At 40.9% G+C, this 20,952-nt stretch overlaps 1 protein-coding gene across 4 annotated transcripts in view; it reads left to right on the forward strand.

The window, feature by feature from the left end:
* Positions 1-20,952, forward strand: part of Rsu1 (Ras suppressor protein 1) — a 184,110-nt gene that overhangs the window by 17,605 nt on the left and 145,553 nt on the right. For all 4 annotated transcript variants that reach the window (XM_021726670.3, XM_078023362.1, XM_040277147.2 and 1 more), the window contains exon 3: positions 4,391-4,441. In XM_021726670.3, coding sequence (XP_021582345.2) covers positions 4,391-4,441 — 51 coding nt within the window. The remainder of the gene's footprint in view (positions 1-4,390; positions 4,442-20,952) is intronic.

The raw sequence follows: 20,952 nt of genomic DNA on the forward strand, positions 1-20,952 counted from the left end.
ATCTTATTCTCAAAGCGCTTTTATTAACTTTTTCTTTTCTGCTCTAATTTTTCTCCGTCTTGCCTACTGTACCTGGTAGTCCTCTAACAATAGTGAGAAAGAAAAATACATTCCGGTGGTGTGGTCAGGGGGAAGCAGCAACTATTTCATTAAAAAAGAAGAACAAACAAAAAAAAAAGCCTTCCAACTTTGTTACTTTCTTTCCTACTAAGTGTTTGTTGACAGAACAGGAGAAATGATTGAAAAGAACCAGCTTTCCCTAATTAAATCTGTCACTGTGAACTTTGCTCTTCATGGAGAAGAGCAGAATTTTTCTTTCTAATTAGTTACTTGTGATTTCTCAGGAAAAATTAAGGCAGAAGGAGATCGGAAGATTATTAACGTTCTTGTGTAATCAGAATCTATTTCTGTGACAGTCAGATGCCAGTGTAAGAAACTGCCAGTTGTTGGCTAGTTTGGGTTGTCCCATGTTTCTTGGTAATAAAACCCTTAATGAGGCTGGTCTTTCATTGCCTGGAATATAAACTCTATTTCCCAGCCACCCTTTTAGCTAGGTATCACTGTATTACTGAATTTTGATTAATGGCTTATAAGTGGGTATTGCCATGTTCAACTTCTTAGAAGTATCCTCAAGGATGGAAAGTGCTCACGCCTTTCCTTCTTCCTGAGGGGAGATTAAGGTGTGATGACTAACTCCATGCTGTCATCTTGGACCTGGAGGTGTGCCTTAGTTGATGTATAAGACATCTTGAGCTCTATCTTAATAGTTCAGCTTGTTGTAACAAAAATACGTGCGCTTTAAATAACAGAATTGTTGTTCACAGTTCTGAAGTCTAAATGCCCAAGGTTAAGGTGCCAACAGATTTGTTGTCTGGTGAGGGCCTTTTACTTGTTTTCACTAGTGGATAGAGACCACAAACATTCAGTCCACGTAGGGATGGCTGAGCAGCAAGTCACCAGGAGTGTGTGGACTGTGTGCACATGAGAAATAAACTCCCCTGTAATCCCTGTTATTTGTCGTTGCTCCCACATGAAGCTGGGCATAATCTTAACTGATTCATTGGACTCTTTTTAATCTTGCTTGGTGTCAGGGAGTCTTTTGAGATTTTTTTTTTCCCACATTGGATTCTCATCTCAGATAAGGAATGCTTTATCTAGTGGACAAGAAAATCTTAACTCTTACTAATAAAAATGTGTAAGATTTTCCAGGACATCTGGAGTCTTAAACATCATATGGGAAGCTGCCATCATGATTCTTTTTAAAAATCCCAGAAATATTCTTGACCTCTTTCTTGCCTGTTCTTGTAGTTAGCTATTATGTGGGACAGACAAAGAGAGACCCTTTTGGGGGTGACCCAGGATGGAATGAGGGAACATGTGATAGTGAGAATGGCCCTGTTGGTGGGGAAGTTTGAGCCCCGGCAGGACAAGGGAAATGCCTGGTGGGGGCGGGGGCGAGCCAGACCTGAGAATCAGCCTCTGAGCCAGGTGAGGGCATCTGAGCAGGAGGAAGGGTAGGAAGGGCTGGTTGTTACCATAGTTGTGCAAATGCCCAGTAGTTGGAAGCGTTCCCCAGGTTCATCCTCATTAGGACTTAGTGAAGTGGTCACTCAGTAGTAGAAGGTAAGCTCAGGTAAGCACCGGTGCCCAAGAGGCCCCCTGGTGCAGCTCCCCAGGGTCACTTCCTAGGTGCACAGAGCACATTTCATTTCCAGGTTACAAACCATCAGGACATGTGGGAGGAATCTTGGTTCCAGGAGCTTTTGGCCCATAATGTCAACAGTGTCTTATGTGCTTGCGTGGTCATGTGGGGCTCCGAGACTCTGTAGCCAGGTGTGGGCCACAGGTCTGCACATCCCTGAAGGGCCTCAGAGGTGTTTCCAACTTGAAGATGAATCACTCATGACTGTGAATCAGTACTGGTGTACTTGGAAATGAGCGTGGAGATGCCCCAGTCTTGCTGTAAGAGAACTTTATTTTATGCAGTTATATATAGGGATAAAATAGGTAATGGTTTAACAATAACCTAAGAAGATAGGTTAAAGGTAATGAGAACTAGAGTTCTCACTGTTAGAGAATGAATTAAAAAATAGAATGAGTCCTGTATGTATTGGACTCAGATATGCTGGAGTGAACTGAAGGTTTTTAATAACATAAATAGACAGTAAAATCAATGTTGATTTTATAAGTGTATGTGTGTGTGTGTGTGTGTGTGTGTGTGTGTGTGTGTGTGTGTGTGTGTGCGCGTTTCCTAGTTCTGTCCACTGAGGAGCTGAGATTACTGACTCCCCCAGGAACAGCTAGCACAACTGGTACCCAGAGTTTGGCTTATAAACCACATTTCCCACAGAAAAGAACTAGAGTTTATTGGAGAAATTGCTGATTCCTGGACTGTGTCAGAAAAAGTGCAAGATAAGCTTGAATATCAGAAAGCAAGGATGTGCTTAAAGAAGGATAGGGACATATTGAAAGGACTTAGAAGCCAGCGTGGATGGACTCCATATGAGACACTGTTTGAGCATCAACATAAATAGTAAGGGATCATAATCCCTTGACCAAAATAGAAAACCACAAAACGATATAAAGATAAAGAAAAGCATATTTTAAAATGAACACTGTTGCCATTTTAGTCTGAATATTTCTTTGTTCGTGGGTTGGTCCATCTTGTGCCTTGTAGGAAGATGTTCATCAGCATCCCTGGCCACTGCCTGCTGAACCAGTGCCATCAGTAGAAATGTAATGCAACCACAGCAGGACATTTTAGATTTTCTAGATTGGGCAGCCTCATCAGTTTTGACCTCTGGTGCAGGTGGCATGGTATAGACGGAGTGTGTGTTGGAGGGAGCCTTCTCCTCTCCAGCCAGGAAGCAGAGAATGAGGGCGACAGGGGAAGGACCAAGGTCACTCAGACCCCTTCCAGGACATACCCACAGGGACCACAGGACCTCCCACTAGGTCCACAACATCTCTCAGTGTCTACCCTGGGGACCAAATCTTCAGGATGGACCTTTTGGGGGGAAACTCATCCAAGTCCTAGGGAGGACATAATGTGAAATGATGTGGCTTGCAGTTTATCCAATTGGTTGTTCACGTCAAGGAGAGAGAAGGCCACAGACAAAAGGAGGCCAGAGAGATCTGGCTGCAGGCAGCACAGACTGTGAAGTGGCCCTTTTCATAAAAGAAGCAGCTGTGGCTTTTCTGGGGTGGGGGCTGATGGTCACACCGTGTGAGATTGACTTCTTTGATTTTGATGGTTCTATTGTGGTGTAGGGGGATGTTTTGGACTGTAGGAAGTATGTCCCCAAGTTGTAGGGCCTCAGGCCAGCCGCTGGATCTCAGAGTTTCCGACCAGGAAAACACATCTTCGGATTCTATTTTGAACTTTTCTATAACTTTGTGATAACATTAAAACAAAAAAAAAAAATAAAAAGCATACAAAAGTTGTAATCAGGAGTGACGCATGCTCATTATTTCCTAAGTATGCTGGGATACAAATCCAACCTTGATACTATTTTTGAAAATGATTTTTTTTCTCATTATTCCTTTAAGGAAAAATCTCTAGTGCATTAAAAGAATGTTCTTATAGAGAGAATATTGGAAAAAGTTCTAGGTCTCTTTTTTACATAAATGATGTATATATATGAAGCTGCCCACAGTGAAGTTTTAGAACCTAAAGTGGAAGGGTTTTCCCTTCTCTCTCTCTCTCTCTCTCTCTCTCTCTCTCTCTCTCTCAAATTTGTGTGGATCTGTGTATATTTTCTTTCTTTACAGTTAGAAAAAATATTCTTTTGCAAATGTAATCTCGTTGAGCAGATTAAACATCATGATAATATTTGAAGCTGGTAAGCAGTCTGCATTTCAAACTGAGTCTCTGAAATGTCAACCAAAATATGTGTAGAGGAAATGGTGAGGGCTGTTCCCCCTGATCATCTGACAGTGCACGGGGAGTTTCTGGGTGATGGTGGATGGTGGACCAAGATTAACATGTTGCTGCCTCTGTTTCAATATGGTGAAGCATAGTTGAGGCCTTGTGCTACTCTGTACCTTGGCTTCTTCTGAGTGGCACATGTTTTGGAGATAGATGGGCAATATTAGGCCCCAAGACCAGGTCGACAAGCATATAGGTAAGTGGCCCATATAACATTTGAACCTGTGACATTAATCTCATTAGCTCTGACTTGCTGTGCTAATTGCACCTTTGATTGCGTCACTCTTCTTCATTTGGTTTAACATTTAGCAGATAGTCTTATATGAATCCAGCTTCCATTTTGAGTGGTATCAGTTCAACCTGTGAAGATAATTTAGTATTTACCTGCTGGGGGGCACAAGTATAATATGGATACATTTCCTGAATGTGGTTTTTAATTTTTTTTTCTGTTTCTTTTTACAGTTTCCTTGTCCCACATCACACAACTGGTCCTCAGCCACAACAAACTCACAAGTAAGTTCACTTTGTCTTTTTTGTTATAAAGTTTCTCACTTTGGGAGAATGTTATGTATGGTACTGCTGATCCTGTTGTTAACTTTAAAGAAACTAATGACAAATGATTTTGGGGAAACTTAAAGTTTATTTAGTGGATAACTAAGAAATATGAGCATGGTATCTTCCTGTATTTTATAGTCGACTCAGCTCCTATCAAAGAACTCTTTTCTGTATAGAGAAAAGGACACTCTTTGTCTGGAAGTGGCTTCACTCAGGGATGGTAAAAGCCATGGTGACCAGAAATGCTGAACCATTGGTTAACATTGCATAAAAAAAAATACTTGTCAAAAGTATTAGCCTGAAAGTTCTTTGGTTTTTATCTAGGCTTCTCTTCAGGAGAGGAAGACTTAAATGTTAAACAGGCTTTCCTTCTCTGCTTGATGGGGAGAAAAAAACCTCCAGAATGTCAAGTTCTATACATTTGCATCTACATTTTAATAATATTTGAGGCTAGTCCCCCTGCTCACCTAAAACTTCTCTTGGGCATGAACAGTGTTGTGGTATGGTTAACATGCAGTGGAATTAATATCTGTTTTAATGAGAATATCTTAGGAGAATGATGGACCATTTTATTCTTAGTGCTGTGGCTCTAAAGATTTTAATGACAGGGGCCCTCTCTCCTTTCTCATTCCTAATTGACTGTCACATCTTTGAGCTCGCCATATTTCCTGCAGACTTGAATGGTTTTCTAATCATGTGGCAAGAATTTGTTCGAGTGCTTTCTGAGTCCAATGAAGTTGAGCAGAGTGTCATGTTGAGGGATTTGTGTTGTGAATTTATGTGTGTGAGCGTTATAGATGGCTTGGAGCAGTGTCACAGAGCTGTTGATTATGGAGAATCAAGAGTGGCAGTGAGCGAGGGTCCCTCATGTGCAGGAAACAGGCAGATTAGCTCATTTTTAGCTAAAGTGCAAATTTATACGGCAAAGGCAGAGTGGCACAATGGTCACTTGGCAGTGGCCCCACAAGCTGAAAGTGAGACCTGCAGGTCACATGTGAACATTATAATCGGCTACATATTGTGAGTTCCCTTGTTTTTGTGGGAGATGGTCCTGCTGTCCATGGAGACCCTAATCCCAGATGTGAGGGGATTTGCCGTTTGTTTTGGATTTCTAAATTCCCCAAGACAGCAAAAATTCTTGACACTCTTCACTGCACAGTTTACAAAGGTATCGCTTAACTGATGCACTGACCATTGTTAGATCTGTGTCATTATTGTAACAAAACAGATTATATGTAAGCGTGAAAGGCAAACCTGCCTTGTTCCTGTTATATCATCCATTGATCTGTCTTTTAAAAAAATCTTTCAAATAGTTGCAGTTTATTTCTTTTTTATCTGTCTGTGGAGAGAGAAATCTCAGGAATCAATGGATCAGTTTCTTTCTCCAGGCCTATAATATTAGATAAGTTTAGAGGAGCATAAATAAGAAGTTAAATGGTGTGGGCTTTTTAAAGAGGCCATTGACCGTGAAAGAATCCAAACTTCATATTTCTCTACTCCCTGTTTTTTTTTTTTTTATTGTTCTTTGTTTTTTCTCTCCATTTGAGACACTCTTGACCTAATCCAGTATAAACTCTAATTAATCGTCTTGGTAAATTCTGTTTCAAGCCATCTCGAGTGGTGTCATTGACACCCAATCTGTTCCACTAAGGTCAAATTAGCATCTTTTACTATTTTTCTGGCATTTAAATGAATGACTTTGCTATGGTTTTTCAAGTGTTTATAGTAAATATGTCCATTTGATGGAAATATAAATATGCATTAAATGTAAGTGGCTGAGCACACCCTCCTGTCACTTTTCCGTCTAATCAGTGTCTTTCATTTTCCATTGTTTTTAATAGGGGCTGCCTGACAAGGCTACATTAAAACCACTGGGACTCAAAAGATAAACCCCCCAGCACCCGCTTTTATCTCGCTAAAGTATTTGTGTTTTTCTGTTGCTTTGCCAATTATACTGCTCTCTGACATTTCTGCTTGGTGCTTACAGAATGAGTGACTAGCCTACTCCAGCCGAGGCCTTGATCTGGGGACAGACACTGTTTGACTCCGCTTACTTGAGTTAATATTTGCAGGGGCGTCTGATCCTTGAGGCACTGAGTTGAAGTCCCTTTTCTTGTTGGTGATTTTGACTTTGATAAGTAGTACACACAAGGCCACGGGAAAGCCTACAGTGGGCTGCATGATCCTGAAATTCCCCAAGATTTTGTGGACAGAAATTCTTGAAGTTTCTTAGCTACATAAAAATATTTCAAGGTGATCAAGCTATCACTGTTTGAGTGTCATCATTATTACAATAAAGCTGCTTAATTGAAACCTGGGGTACTGTGGCTGCGTTTGATGGGTTTGGTGAAGTCAGTGGGGAAATAATGTCGGCAGCAGCTTTCCCTGATTTGCATACGTGATACAGTCAGGAGATGGGACGCAGGAGCAAGTGGATCCTGTTACTCTTGCCTTGCTTCTATGATTGGCCAGGTGCAGGCTGGGAACTCAATAGTGGAATTCTGACCCAATGGGTAGAGTTTCGGAGAGTAGATCCTTTTATTTTACTTTTTTTTTTTTTTTGCAATGCTAGTAATAGAACTGGGGTCTCATGCATGCTGGGCAAATGCTGTACTGCTGAGCTATACCCCCAGCCCCAGAGTAAAAATCCTTTCAACATATTTGTCTCAGTGCCTGTTCACATCAGTGCACATGCCTAGTGCCAGGTGCTGTCTGCCTGACTTCTAGAAACTGTGCCCATCTAGCCCCATATCCCATCCAGCCTTCTTCCCCACAGCTGCTGGAGGAAGACTGTTTCTTCTCTGTGCACCTGTGCTCACTTCCCTCCTGTCTTTCCTACTTCCATCTGGAGCAGCTTTTCCCTGTCCCCTCCTGGAGGCCCCCAACTGTTCTGCCTCACTTGGCAACTCTCTTCCCAGCCCCTCTCAGCCCCAGCCCCTGAGGAAACCCTGTACGTTCCTCAACTCCAGTGCAGTTCCTTGTCCTTAGAAAGGCTTCACATGCGACATGTTTCTTCTCTGTCTCCAACTAGAGTGGTTCAGCTTTTTTGAAAGCAGGAACCATTTTTTTTAGTCTGGTTTAGCACCTGTGGCTGAGCGCATGGGGCTTTCCAGTTAATTCTGTGCAAACTGAAGGAAGGAGAGGGCTGACAGGGAACACCAAAGAGGAAACAAGAGTGGGGACTGATACAGGGACTTGAGTGGATCTGGCTGCCACAGACTTCTGTATTTTACTGGTCATATGTTCATTTCAGATGTGCTGGACTGTGAGTGCCCCAAAGAAATGCTGTGTTATGTCCTAGAAATTGGTGTCTGAGCAAGCCAGCTTTTTTGTTGCTGTGACCAAAAGACCTGACAATAATTTTAGAGGAGAAAAATTTTATTTGGGGCCCATAGTTTCAGAGGTCTCAGTCCTATGATGATTGGCTTCATAGCCCTGGGTCTGAGGAGTGGCAGAGCATCATGTCCAGAAAGACTGTGGCCAAGGAAAGCAGCTGGGGACGTGGCATCAGGAAGCAGAGAGAGACAGAGCTCCGCTCACCAAGAACAAAATGTATATCCCAGTGACCACCCCCTCCTCCAGTCACACCCTCCCTGCCTACAGTTACCACCCCATTAATCCCTGCCACGGGATTAATGCACTGATTAGGTCAGAGCTCTTATTACCCAATCATTTCACCTCTAAACCCTCTTGCATTGTCTCACATGTGAGGTTTTGGGGACACCTTATATCTAAACTATAACATAGTCCTCCTTACAACTACTGGGGTCCTTTCATAATTGAGGAGGGATGCTGTGATGGTGTTTGGGTACACCCAGGTATGTGGCTGGGATCACAGCCACACCAGAGTGCTTTTCTCTACTCAGTAGCCCTTCTGGGCTTGGCTAAGTCCTCACTTGGTTTTACTTATTTCTCTTACTACTTTGGATCTCACGGGGGACAGGGTTGTTCCTCTTTCATTAAAAATTAGTTTTCTGTATGTATGTGTCCAAATTATGCACTAATTTCCTCATACAATTAATTAATTAATCATGTTTCTTGTAGTGAGGAGCCCCATCTTCTACTCATTTTGTATCCCACCCCCACAAAAGTACTAAAAATATTTTAAACATGAAATAGGTACTCCGTACTGGTCAATTAATGGATTGATTAGGTGGCCAGCTGTGCTAAGTCCCAGCAGTCTGATATGACATACCCTAGGGCCTGTTTGCCTTTGTAATACTCCAAGAAGGGGACCTGGCAATTATTCCAAAGATTGTCTTTTTGAGTCTCTGTGCCCTGCTCTTTCTGAGTCCCCTTGCCTTCTTGGTTGTTACCCTCTCTGTTAAGTCAGTGTTACAGCTGAATCTTTCTCAGTCTCTCGTTAATCCAATCCATGGGTTTGATGGTATTGGGGAATGTCAGCTTTGTAAATATTTTTTCCTTTTTTCAAAAAGAAATTTTTTGTGGAGACAATCATGTAAAAAATTGTCCACTAGAGGTCACTGTTGAGACACGCATTTTCCATTCCACCCCCCAGGTCTGGTATCTAAAGATTAAAAACCAACTTTGTGGTGTGAGAGGACATTTTTTGCAGGCTGTTTGGCTCAGTTCTGTATCACAGGGCATGTTACTGTTGCCATTTACATAGTATATTTTTATCACATTTTTGATAGATACATCCTATAGAAAGAGGTATGTTGTTTTTTATTTGTCTCCTAAAAGTATATATTTGGTTTCATGTATCATTTTTAAGTGTTTTTTTTTTTTATGGCTACTTTCATGAGTTAGAAACATATCTTCATTTTTCATTATCTTTAAATTGGAAGAAGTATAGTACTTTCCATTGTATTTTGTATTGGACATTTATGAGTTTTTTTTTTTTTAGCCTGTGGAAAAAGGTTGAAAAATGTCTATGTAATCAGATTTTAATTCAGAAACAAATGTGGAAAAATTTATGAATGTTCATTTTGTGCATATTTATATTGATTCTTATACTACCAGATATCACCGTGTAGGAAAGACTATGCATTATGAAATGTATGTTAAACATTACTGATAAAACCGTCTCTGGGAATTCGGGTTTTTTTAGCATGAAGCTTTTTTTTTTTTTTAAGTTTCAAATGTAAATTTACACCTATAGCAACACTCATGTGAATATTGAAAGTATGTTAAATAGGGCAAGATTATTTTTTATTTTATGACCCATGCATTAATAATGATTAAGCCCTCATTATTTTGTGCAGTAAATACAAAGATTGCCTTTTCATTTTCTTCAGACATTGAGTAGCCCCTCAGTTACGTAAACCTTTCAGAAGTAGGTCTCTTGAGTAAAATTGTTTGGTCTTATACTTTGAAATATTAAAGCACTTTTTTTTTTTCAGTGATGCTGAGGATAGAACCCAGGGCCCCATGCTTGCTAGGCAAGCACTGTCTTGCAAGCTACACTTTTAGCTTCATACTTTGAACTTTTAACTGTCATGTAAAACCTTCTCCTGAGGTATTCTGGCAGTTGTGCCTGCCATGTAGGGTATTAGCTGTGACTAAATCTTGTCATTTAATGTATTGGAAATGGCCAGGAGGTGGTAAACCTAAGCCATATGGGAAAACATGAGTCTTTTAAAAAGCTGTTTCTTATTAGATATAGCTAATGTATGAATTGGACCTTATCAAACAAGAAAATATTAGGATATTCTCTTCAGTGCTTTTAATAATTTCTTTACCAAGGGTAATTTCCAAATACATAAAGAAGTTAAGATAAATACTTCTGAATTTTATTCAGATGTATATATTGATAGACTATCTACCATAGTCTTACTATGAATAAAGCTGAATATTGAATATGAAAGTGTTGCATTGTCAAAATATGCAGATCCAGTTATAATGAAGAAAATTGAGCAGTTTTTTTTTTAATGTGATAAATTGAAGCCCTTTTCTATAGACATAATGGATTGTTGGGATGAGAGAGAAAAATTAACTGTCCCAATTCACAAGAATGACCTTCACCACTCTCTCTAGACCTTGCTCTTCCGAAGTCTCTAGTTATTCCCTCTTTCATAGATTATTTGTCATCCCTTATGCAAAAGTTCTTGTGCCTCGCTTGTATGAAATTAAACTACGAAGGGAATATGCAGAATAAATTGTCTCCGTGTCAGGAATTTATCTTATGACAATATCAAAACAACTTGCTGTTTGCATTTTAACAAAGTCTAAATGTATTTATAATACAGAGGTTTTGATCAATAGCTTATTTTTTTAATTAGTGCACATTTATCAGTTTGTTACTGTGCCAACATTTGAAAGATTGAAGTTGAAAAAATGTATACTGAGTATTTTTGAGTCTGACAGCTATTAATTAAACAATATCTATCTGTTGGTGGCAGTAGGCAGGTTACCTTGAAAAATTGCCTACATTTGGGAATTTGCTGTTATTTTTGGTGTTACTAAAGAAGCATGTGAGATCATCACATGGGAGTGTTTTGGCCCAGTGGTCCAGACCCAGTACAGGCCAGTGGGCGACATGGAGAAACTTCCTCACGGTGTCCACCTTCAGCTGACAGACTATGGCCCTTATGATTCCTTTGTTGCTGGCCCCACCCACCAAAGTGTCCTCTTCTAGAATCACCTTTGCTGGGAGCCTGCTCTGTGCTACGAGGAAGTTAGCCGAAGCACAGTGTATTCCTTCTCTCTCAATGTATTTTTAAATGGAACAATGTCAGCCGTGACACATTGAGAACAGTGGCAGGCTGTGGAGAAAATAAGGTGGGATCAGGTGAGCCTGTCACTTTCCAAAGTGTAACTAGTCCATTCGGGGGGCTGATCTTGAAAAGGGTTGTTTTTGCTGTTTACAATAGAACACCTGTCAAACAGAATTGATTAAATAGCAAAAATATTACATGTATTTGGTATGTAGCCTATTGCTCCTAGGGCCACGACAAACAGGACAATGTGAGATTAAACTAAGCACAAGAGAAATTGATGGAATGAATACACTCTGTAAGCGAGAGATCTGTGGGCTATTGCTGGAGTATCATGGCATACTGTTTTACAGTATGTTTTTCTGTTTAACAAGTAGAAGGAGGTACACTCTAAAATAACGGAAAGATGTTTAGTATAGCAAATGCATAAACGAGTACCAGTGCTTTGTGATCATGGTTGATACCTTGCACCGTGCATCATTGTGTGTGTGCTGTCCTTTCACATGATTGGCAGCACAGGTTTATTTACACAGCATCACCACAGACACGTGACAAATGGGTGGCTCTAGGGTGTTACGCTGGCTACCATACTCCTGGGTGATGGGAATTGTTCAGCTCTGTTGCAGTCTGGGGGACACTGGCATGTGTGTAATCCATTGTTGACTGAAATGTTGTTATGTGGCTCGTGACTGTATTTACATTTTTTGTTGACTCTTCTAATTAATGTGGTGTGTGATAGTGAGTGTGTGTGGCATAGGGCAGCATGGATGTCCTAAGAGGCACAGTGCTTACTTATATTCCTTAGGGTATTTTTTCTGAGCTTTTCTTAAATCATTGGCTTTTTAAAAGAATAAAGACTGTGGCCATCTACAAAGAAATGCACATAAAGCTTATACTTTCAGTGGGTCTATGGGTCCTGTTAAGCCCATCCATGAATTCTCTGAGGGTCTGTGTATCTGAGGTCTAGAACTCTAGAGGAGCAGAAGATAGCGCTAGTCTATTTGCAAAGCAGATGTACTGATGCTGTTTCTTAAAGGAGATGTTTCCTGGAAATTTGTACAAAACTTTAAGATGATTTTTAATGCAGTGTGAAACTCACTCTTGATGGCTTTTAAAGAACGTTCATACTCACTGCCTTATTTATCTGCCTTAATTTTTTGTGTTTTTAAATAAGAATCTGTACTCTTGTAACCCTGTCTTCTCTTCCCATTTCAGTTTTTCTTTCTCTTTCAGTCAGCCTTGAATGACAAAGCCACTCTGGTATGATTGACTCTCAGTTAACAAACCTGTTGACCTCCTTTTCTGCTATTTCCCGACTGACCCCTCTTTTTGTTTTTGTTGTTGCCTTAGATTTCCCCCCCCCCTCCCCGCCTATATGTTCCTTGTTCCAGCTACCTGATGAGTTTCTTATTTGAAACTATCTGTCCCTCTCTTGGAATCCTGCTCATACTCAGCAAGCTTAGAGGAATCCTCATCTTTTCCAGAAAGTCCTCCTTTCCCTGCAACTGAACCAGTACTGCGTGGGAAATAAAATAGAAGGCACCCCACAGTCTCTTTGACTGTGAAGAACAACACCCCGCATGCGGAGTAACCTCAGTGGGAAACATTTACTGAACCCCTGCCCTGCATCAGGTCCAGGAAACAGGCTTAACATGGTCAAATAACAAGAGGTGAAAGGTGCTGGGCTTCCATATGACTTCCCAGCCTCTGTACTGCCATTCTCCTGGGCTAGAAGTGATGGATGTCTATCCCAGTCAGGCCAACCACTGAGCTCTGTGGAAGGAGCATTTCTGTGGTCCCAGATCCTTACTTGTTCCTCACAACACCAAGGGGATTCCTCAGGTAGATGACGGAGTTGGATATAGGGGGCTCATCAAATCCACTGTGTGAGTCCTGTGGATTTTTCTACTTCTGAGTGTCTCCCCCATGTCCCCTTCCTTCCCTTCGCATCCAGTTACCCTTTGCCTCAGCTTCTAGATATGGTCAGTTAGAAAGAGATGCAGCCCAGTGTGGCCTCTTGCTGAAGTAATTCTGCATTATAAAAGAAGACAGAAACCCAGGGCAGAGTATGCTTTGCATTTACATAATACATACATACACATAAAAGTCTAAGTAGCCTTCTTTCTAACACTGAGCTTGCTTTCTCCATTGAGTAAAGATTGTTTTTTTTTTTTTTTTTGTGGTCTTCTTTTTTCTCTTGTTCCTCTTGGTGTCTGGAGATTCTTAGGCTCCCCCCCCCCCCACTGCTGGCAGATTCTCTGTCTCTTTCTTGTCTTTTACCAGATGTCACTTCCTCCCTAGGTCTGAGAATGCCATTTTCTTTCCTCTCCATTTGCCTTCTCCCACCCAGCTCCCAATTTACAGCTGTCTGTTGGGCATATGACCCTGCAGACTATACATTTTGGGGGTATGCATCCTGGCAGGACTGGAGTGTAAGTTAGACTGTGTGTTCCTGCAAGAAGTCAGGCTTTGCAGGTGCACCTGAAGATTGCACAGACGGTTCTCTGTGTGTTCTGCCTGGAAGGTTAACATAAGATGCCAACATTAGTTTTTGCATCCTCAGAGGAGAGGAAACCCATGTTTGCCAGCTTCTTAGGTGATTTGTTTGGTTATGCATATATACTCTTAAAGCTCAGGGGTATATATTTTTGCATGTTTGGCTTTATATTCTAAAATCTACCTTATTGCTTATTTGCACCTTTCCCCCCTAATTTTTATATAATTGATTATTCTCATTGCTGCTCCTGAAAGAGTGTTTTTTTTTTTTGTGGTGATTAAGTCAGGGATATTTTTGGTTATTTAAAATTACTTAAGCTGCAAAATCCTAAGGAGGATAATCCATGGAAGGATACAATAAGTATATACTCTGGGATGTGGGCGCTCAGCACTAGCTTGTTGGTTAACCAAAAGGAGCATTACCATCATTATTCCTAAATCTAATAATATTTGGGGGGATGTTGGCTTTTATTGAGGTGGATGCTTAGATATTTTGCCATTTTATTTTTACCTTGAGGAACATGTAGAACCTTCTAAATGAGAATTTGCTCCAGTGTTTCATAAACTTTATGTTTTTAAATAACCTATAACTACTGTAATTCACTGCTTTAATAGCTGCTTGGGGGCCAATCCCATAAAATTCGTGAAGCCAGTTATCATTAGTATACTTTTGAACTTCAAACTCTTATGGTAATATATAATTAGTTCATTATCCACCTTGTGGTTTTAGCCAGAAAACAAAGGTAATTAATCACTATAAGTATGAATGACCTTTTTTTTTGTATATAAAATTCTGAAGAGCAGAATTATTTGTATGCAAGAATAAAGATCCTTCTTTACATGAAATCATTAAAATGGCATTGAGGGCTATGATTCCCAGTTTGCTGAAAGAATTGACGTGTATATAATTAGTCTAGACATTACCTCTGTGGTGTGAATAGACTGATGTTTTCCACTTGCTGTATGTAGCTAAGGATTAAAAGGGCTGTGCTATTTCTTTGACCAGGAAGGACCCAAGTCCTATTTCATTACAGTTTCTGTTAATTTAGTTTCTTCTCACCTTTTCTCGTTCAGGCCAAAAGAGGACAGTTGTCATACAATAATTGTACGACAATTGTATTCATCACATATTGAGGCAAAGAAACATTTGGTTTCTTTTTCTTTTTAGTGATTGTTTTCTCCCATACTGATTGTGTAATAAGTAATCTCACTCATTTTCCTGTAGTCTCATGTGTTTTTTTTTTTTTTTTGGGCGGGGGGGGGGGAGGATACCAGGGCACTCAACCACTGAGCCACATCCCCAGACCTATTTTGCATTTTATTTAGAGACAAGGTCTCACAGAGTTTTTTAGCACCTCGCCCTTGCTGATGCTGGCTTTGAACTTGTGATCCTCCTGTCTCAGCCTCCAGAGCCGCTGAGATTACATCTCTTGTTTTTAATAATATTTCTAGAAACTTTGTTGTGGTAGTACAACCTAAGCTAACTTAGTATCCTTTACCATTCTTTATACTTTTCTTAAAAAATAAAAAAAAAGTAGTAGAAGCATGCAGTGATGTAAAAATACCACCAGACATTTTCATTTGTTATGGTAGCAGACAAAAGTATGGTGTTTTTTTGCCAGGTGTGCTGACACACACTTGTAATCCCAGGGACTCAGGAGGCTGAGGCAGGAGGATCTCAGGTTTGAGGTCAGTCTGGGCCACTTACTGAGGCCCTCAGCAACTTGGCAAGGCCCTGCCTCAAAATAAAAATATAAAAAGGGCTTGGGATATAGTTTGGTAGTAAAGCCTCACTGGGTTCAATCCATTAGTACCAAAACCAAAACAAAATAACAAATCTCTTTTTTAATGTAAATATGTCAGATTTTTAGAATCAGGTCTGTTAGCTCTATTTCACTATGATACTATTGGAGCCTGTTGGCTTAAGTTATTGAGGTGGATGCTTAGATATTTTGCTATTTTATTTTTACCTTGAGGTGTAGTGTAGGTGGTGACACTTTTGCATCTCTGTAAATGGGTACAAGATGGGTGTTGCACCCACTGCAGCCCTGGGCATGTACACTACAGTGCCACCTCTTGCCTCAGCCCTCCCCGTGGACAGTTGGCTTCCATAAAGCACCTGCTTCATCTTCCCCTTTTCTTGGCCCTGTGATAATTTGCAACCCATTATTGGCTTCTGGTAATGGATGCAAAGGCTGGATCTTGAATCCACTTTTTTCAAAGAAACATACAGCCGGGTCCTCTGGCTTTCATACCCTAAACTAGCTCTAGACCGGGAATTGCCAGAGCTCAAAACAGCTTTTTGTGTTTCTGCAAAAAATAATCGGGCAAAGCATAACTGTCACCACCCAGAAGTTGGGTGGAGGTGGTAGAGTGAGGTCACCTCCGGATTTCATGCTAGGGCTGGTGATGGAAACCCACATGTGTTCTGAGGAGCTTCTGGTTTCCTGGCAGCGTGGGTGTTAACATGGTGCATAGTCTATTACTGCCCTTCTGTAGCTGAAGAAGACCCGGCTGTTGGTGCTAACCATATGGCTCTAAAGACCAATGCATGATCCCCCTGACCGTTCTGTGGGCTGCACCCAGTGGATCTCCCTTCCTTATGTTTTGCATGGCGCCTGCTGTTCCCAGAGCCTGTCACTCTTCACAGTTTTGTTTCTTTGCCTCCGGGGGGGCCAAGATGCTTTTGCTCAAAAAGCCCCTGATCGGTTGCACCCAAGTCTGCCAGTGCTGTCACTTCCCCACCCTCTGCTGGCATTCTTCTGTTAGGCCTCAATGTTTTCGAAGCCACAAGTATAACAAGTGACATCTCTCCATGTGTCTACACTTGGTCATGATGAATTTGCTGCTTGATTCACCGAACTAGGGAATATAGGGCGTTTCTTCCCTTGAAGGGTGTGTATCTTCCTGATAATTGATGTCTCCATAAAAATATGCATTGGATCAGCACATTGGCTAGAATGGTTTGAATGTAGTACCCAGGTTGAGGGGATTGTCCACTTGGTGTATCTTGTTTTGTTCGCTTTTTAAATCAATCTGTAGGTTCAGTAGGAGTCTGAAGGTAGATAAGCTCGATGATTACACTCATCATTGTTACTGTGTGGGATAAGGGAAATAGGCATTGCATTAATGATCTTGACCTTGCTAATGAATTAGAAGTTCTCTGGACCAAAATGTGGTTTCCAGACCAGCAGCATCAACTTCATTGGAAACATGTGGGAAATGCAGATTCTCAGGTCTCACCCCAGCCCTACTGAATCAGGAGCTCTAGGGTGCCCCTGTCTGGCTTTCCATGAGCCCTCTGGTTTATTCTGATGTACCTCATAGTTTGAGATCCATTGCTGTAAATGAGCACTGCCAATGGAACATTCTGCAGTGTGCAAAAGTCCAACCTGGGAGCAAATAGCCACAGACTCCTCAAGTTCGGCTAGTGTGACCCAATGATGGAACTGTTTATCTAATTATGATTAATCTAGGTTCAAATGACTACATAACTAGTTGGTGCCCACTGGATAGTCTAGTTCTAGAGCATATCCTATTGGCTGTTTTATGGATAAACTACAAAAATGCTATAAAATACATTATTAGTTGCAGAATTATTCATTTTATGGAAAAAAGTCCTCCTAGAATGAAACTTCTGCTGCTGTAATAGTAGTTTATTTTGATTGTTCTGGTTCTTTTTTGAGGAGGGCAGTTCACTAGAGGCTAGCTAGTTGGGAAGCCTGTTCTTAAGAGTAATACTGATGGTGTAAAATGTACTTCAAGTGTGTGTCACCTGGTAAGTAAGTATAACTGCTGAGAGTGGGCACATGTCCTTCTAGAAGGAGTAAAACTGTAAGGAATAGAGCTGGGCCAACCATTTCTTTCTTAAACATTGATGCTCTGACCCTGTTGTGTGCAAAGTGAGGTGGAGAAAGGAAAGCATATTGTGAACTTTCCTGCCTGAGGGAAGTTTAAAGGAGCTGTTATTGAGCCCTTCACATACTTTGAACTTCTTGTGGAATCTTCCAGAAACTTTGGGTGTGTGTATGTTTGTGTGTGCACCTGCTACATTGCTGAGTCTGGGCCAGCCTGTGAGATAAATGAAACTCTAGAAATAATGTTCAGGTTCTTTGACTTGGGAGAATTTGAAGGAGAAAAAGGGTCATGCTGGGCTTGTTAGTCTGAATCCTTACAAATCCTGGAAAATAACTTTGAAACCAGGCTTTGGGCAAGCTACTAGGCTGATATGGCTACAACCTGGTTGCCTTTTCCAGAACACCAGGAGAAGCCCCGGGCTGAGTCCGCCAGAGGTTTTTGGTCCTGTGATTGGAGCAGAGTTGACATTTAGAAACCAGGGAAAACCTAAGAATGGTTAGAAGCTTTCTCCCACATCTAACAACTGAAGCCTAAAAATTAAAGGAATCGTCACTGGTGAAACAGAAAACGATACTGAATTCTTTGTTGGAAGGAAAGTTCTACATGACTGAACTTCCTAATTGGGGGTCCATTGTTGCATTATTTAAATCTATTATCATAGATTTTCATAATTCATATCTCTTCTTAGAATCATAGAGTCTTAAACAGCTGGAAGACAATTTAGAAATGGCTATAATCCAGCTTTTTCATTTTATCGTTGAGGAAATGGGGGCTCAGAGAGGTTGTGTGTTGAGTAAGACACACACAGCATGTACAAGGCTGAGTTGGAAGGGGCCTGTGTCAGCCCTCCAAGGACCAGACCAGGGCACACCCAATGGGTCAGACAATGCACTGCTCATCTGTTCCTTCTGTGTGCTCAGCTCCTTGTTGTCTCTAGATTGTGTGGGTATAGCTCTTCTAGAAAAGGAATGGCTCGGGAGCATAATAAGAAATACATTGATGCTCATTGTCTAGCTATATTTTAAAATGCTGCTTTTTGAGAATGTGTCATGTAAATATCTTGAAAAATTCCAGTAGAGGATTTTGACTGATGAAACATTGCATCCACCTTCTCAAAACAGTTAAAATTATTTGTGCTGTGTAAGTGCATGAATTAGTCATTGCACAATTTGTATCCACTTTTTTTTTTATTTTTTAGGGATGATTTTGTTAGGATTTGCTTGTTTGCCAAGCACTAAGCCTGCTTCAGTTTTGACCTTGATATCCCTTCTTTTGTTAGTTACTTTCTTTAAATAACATAGCTAACTTTATCCCCAGAGCATTGTAATGCTAGATGCAAAGAGTATGGCACTGAGCTCATAATGAGCCCTCTCTATTGGCTGCTAGAATGAATGGAATCCCACCCAGACAGGTCTGAGTGTTAACTTTCTTTAGGGAAAAAATTCTGTAGGTTAGAAAGAATATTAGCCATGTGATTCCCCCCCACCTCCTCTTAGGCCTGAATGGAATCTTTAAAAATTCACATGCACACCAAAAGGCTGGGAGAGGTTTGGTAAATTGAATGTGGGCTTATTGTTTGTGTCCACAAAACAAAGTCCTAAATCACATTTAGCATAATTTGCGGTTTTAAATTGGACTGATTTAGCAAGGAGAGTGAAATAATCTCTCATCCTGTCAAAAAGGCGATACCTTTAGACCAGCATTTAATTGCGTCGGCAGAGTAACTTTGGGGAGGCGGCAGTAATTCTGGCCACATTATTCTTGGTTTGTGGCTAAATTGAGATCATCATTTTCTCCTGGTTTCACTAACTTTCTTTATTGCTCTTCAAGCTAATCAGATGAGTGTAGTGAGAGTAAACTTAGTGGTAGCTGGAGGCTGAACCAGGGGAAAGCTGGGTAAGTGCCGCTCACTTATGGTCAAGCAGGGAACAGGGGAAGACGATGCCCAGAGACCCAGCGGGCAAAACCAGATGATTTTCTTGGTAATTATTTGCGATGCAGTGAGCACCTAAAATCTTACCTGTACTGTCCACATTGTACAGGTAAGATTCATGTATTGGTGTCCAAGAGTAATTTTGGAGGTGACTCGCAGCTGCCCAGATTATTCCATGAAGATCTGTCTGTTTATTTCCAGCCACTTCTGGAATCATTGCAAGGCCCAGTCATTGGATTACTGCCCCCTGCTGATGGGTCTTAGTCCAGAATGATCCATAGTCTTCATTTCCTCCTTGAAACCAAAACATTTACCAAGTCTCACCACTAAAAGAAGTCAGATCATTGATGCCTTAGGTATTTCTTAACACTGAAAAATGACTCCTCAGAACTGTTGAGAGTGTAGTGTGCCTGTTCTCTTTACTTGTTCTCCTGGGAACTGTCAGCTGGTGTTCTTGGGATGACTATCCCCTTAAATATTTCAGATGCGTGTTTGGATTTTTACACCTTCCTTGGTACTGGTGCTGAGCATAGCTGCCCTAGGTTCTGAGTTTAGGTATCAGCCAGCAGGCAGGTTGGCTTTCCTGGGAGGGACTTGTGGTGGGAAGGAAACCACGTTCATACGAGACATGACCCACTTCCATGTACTGGACTTAGGCTTGTGTCAACAATTCCAGTTACCTGGGTAGTCTTGGTACTATGGGCAAGCTCAGGGCACGTACAAAATGTTTGTAGAAAGACTGAATAGCAAATGGATAGGAAAATGACAATTTATTAAAAGACTCTCTGCAGTCAATTAAGAGTTGAACAGTTGGCTGTCAGTATCCTTGGGGACCTGGCTCCAGAAGCCCTTTGAATAACAAAATCCAAGGATAGTCAAGTCCCTTATATAAAATAACAGTTATTTATTTATAACCTACACACATATACTTTAAGTCCTCTCTAGGTGACATAATATCTAATATAATGTAAATACTATGAAAATAGCTATAATACTGCATTATTTACGGAATAATGACCAGGAAAAAAGTCTCTGTATATTTGGTACAGATGCATTTTTCCCCCAAATATTTTTCATCCACGGTCGGTTGAATTCACGGATGTGGCATATATTGATGCTGAGGCTGCCTGTACTTTGGAGGTAACGGTGCCTTTGGCTTTTACATTGGTTGTTTGCAGGTCTAGAATATCAGGAATGAGGGACCCTTTTGGATCCCTGGTGGTTTATTTTTCCTTTGATCTGCATACTTCTATTCATAGCATGCTACTGAGTTGGCTTTTTGTATTTCTGTATAATAACATTGTATTGATCAGTTTCTAATCTGATGTGACCCGTGTGTGTGTGTGTGTGTGTGTGTGTGTGTATTGATCAAAGCATATTACTCCAGAGGCCAAAAGTCAGAAACCATGTAGGTTGAATATTTGATCAGTTAAGGGTGAAGCTGGAATTGTGATTTAGTACAACGTTAAAGACAACAGCTCTTCAGATACTGGTTTGTTTAAAAA

This window comes from Ictidomys tridecemlineatus, chromosome 10, assembly GCF_052094955.1.
Source record: "Ictidomys tridecemlineatus isolate mIctTri1 chromosome 10, mIctTri1.hap1, whole genome shotgun sequence".
NCBI classification, from domain to species: domain Eukaryota; kingdom Metazoa; phylum Chordata; class Mammalia; order Rodentia; family Sciuridae; genus Ictidomys; species Ictidomys tridecemlineatus.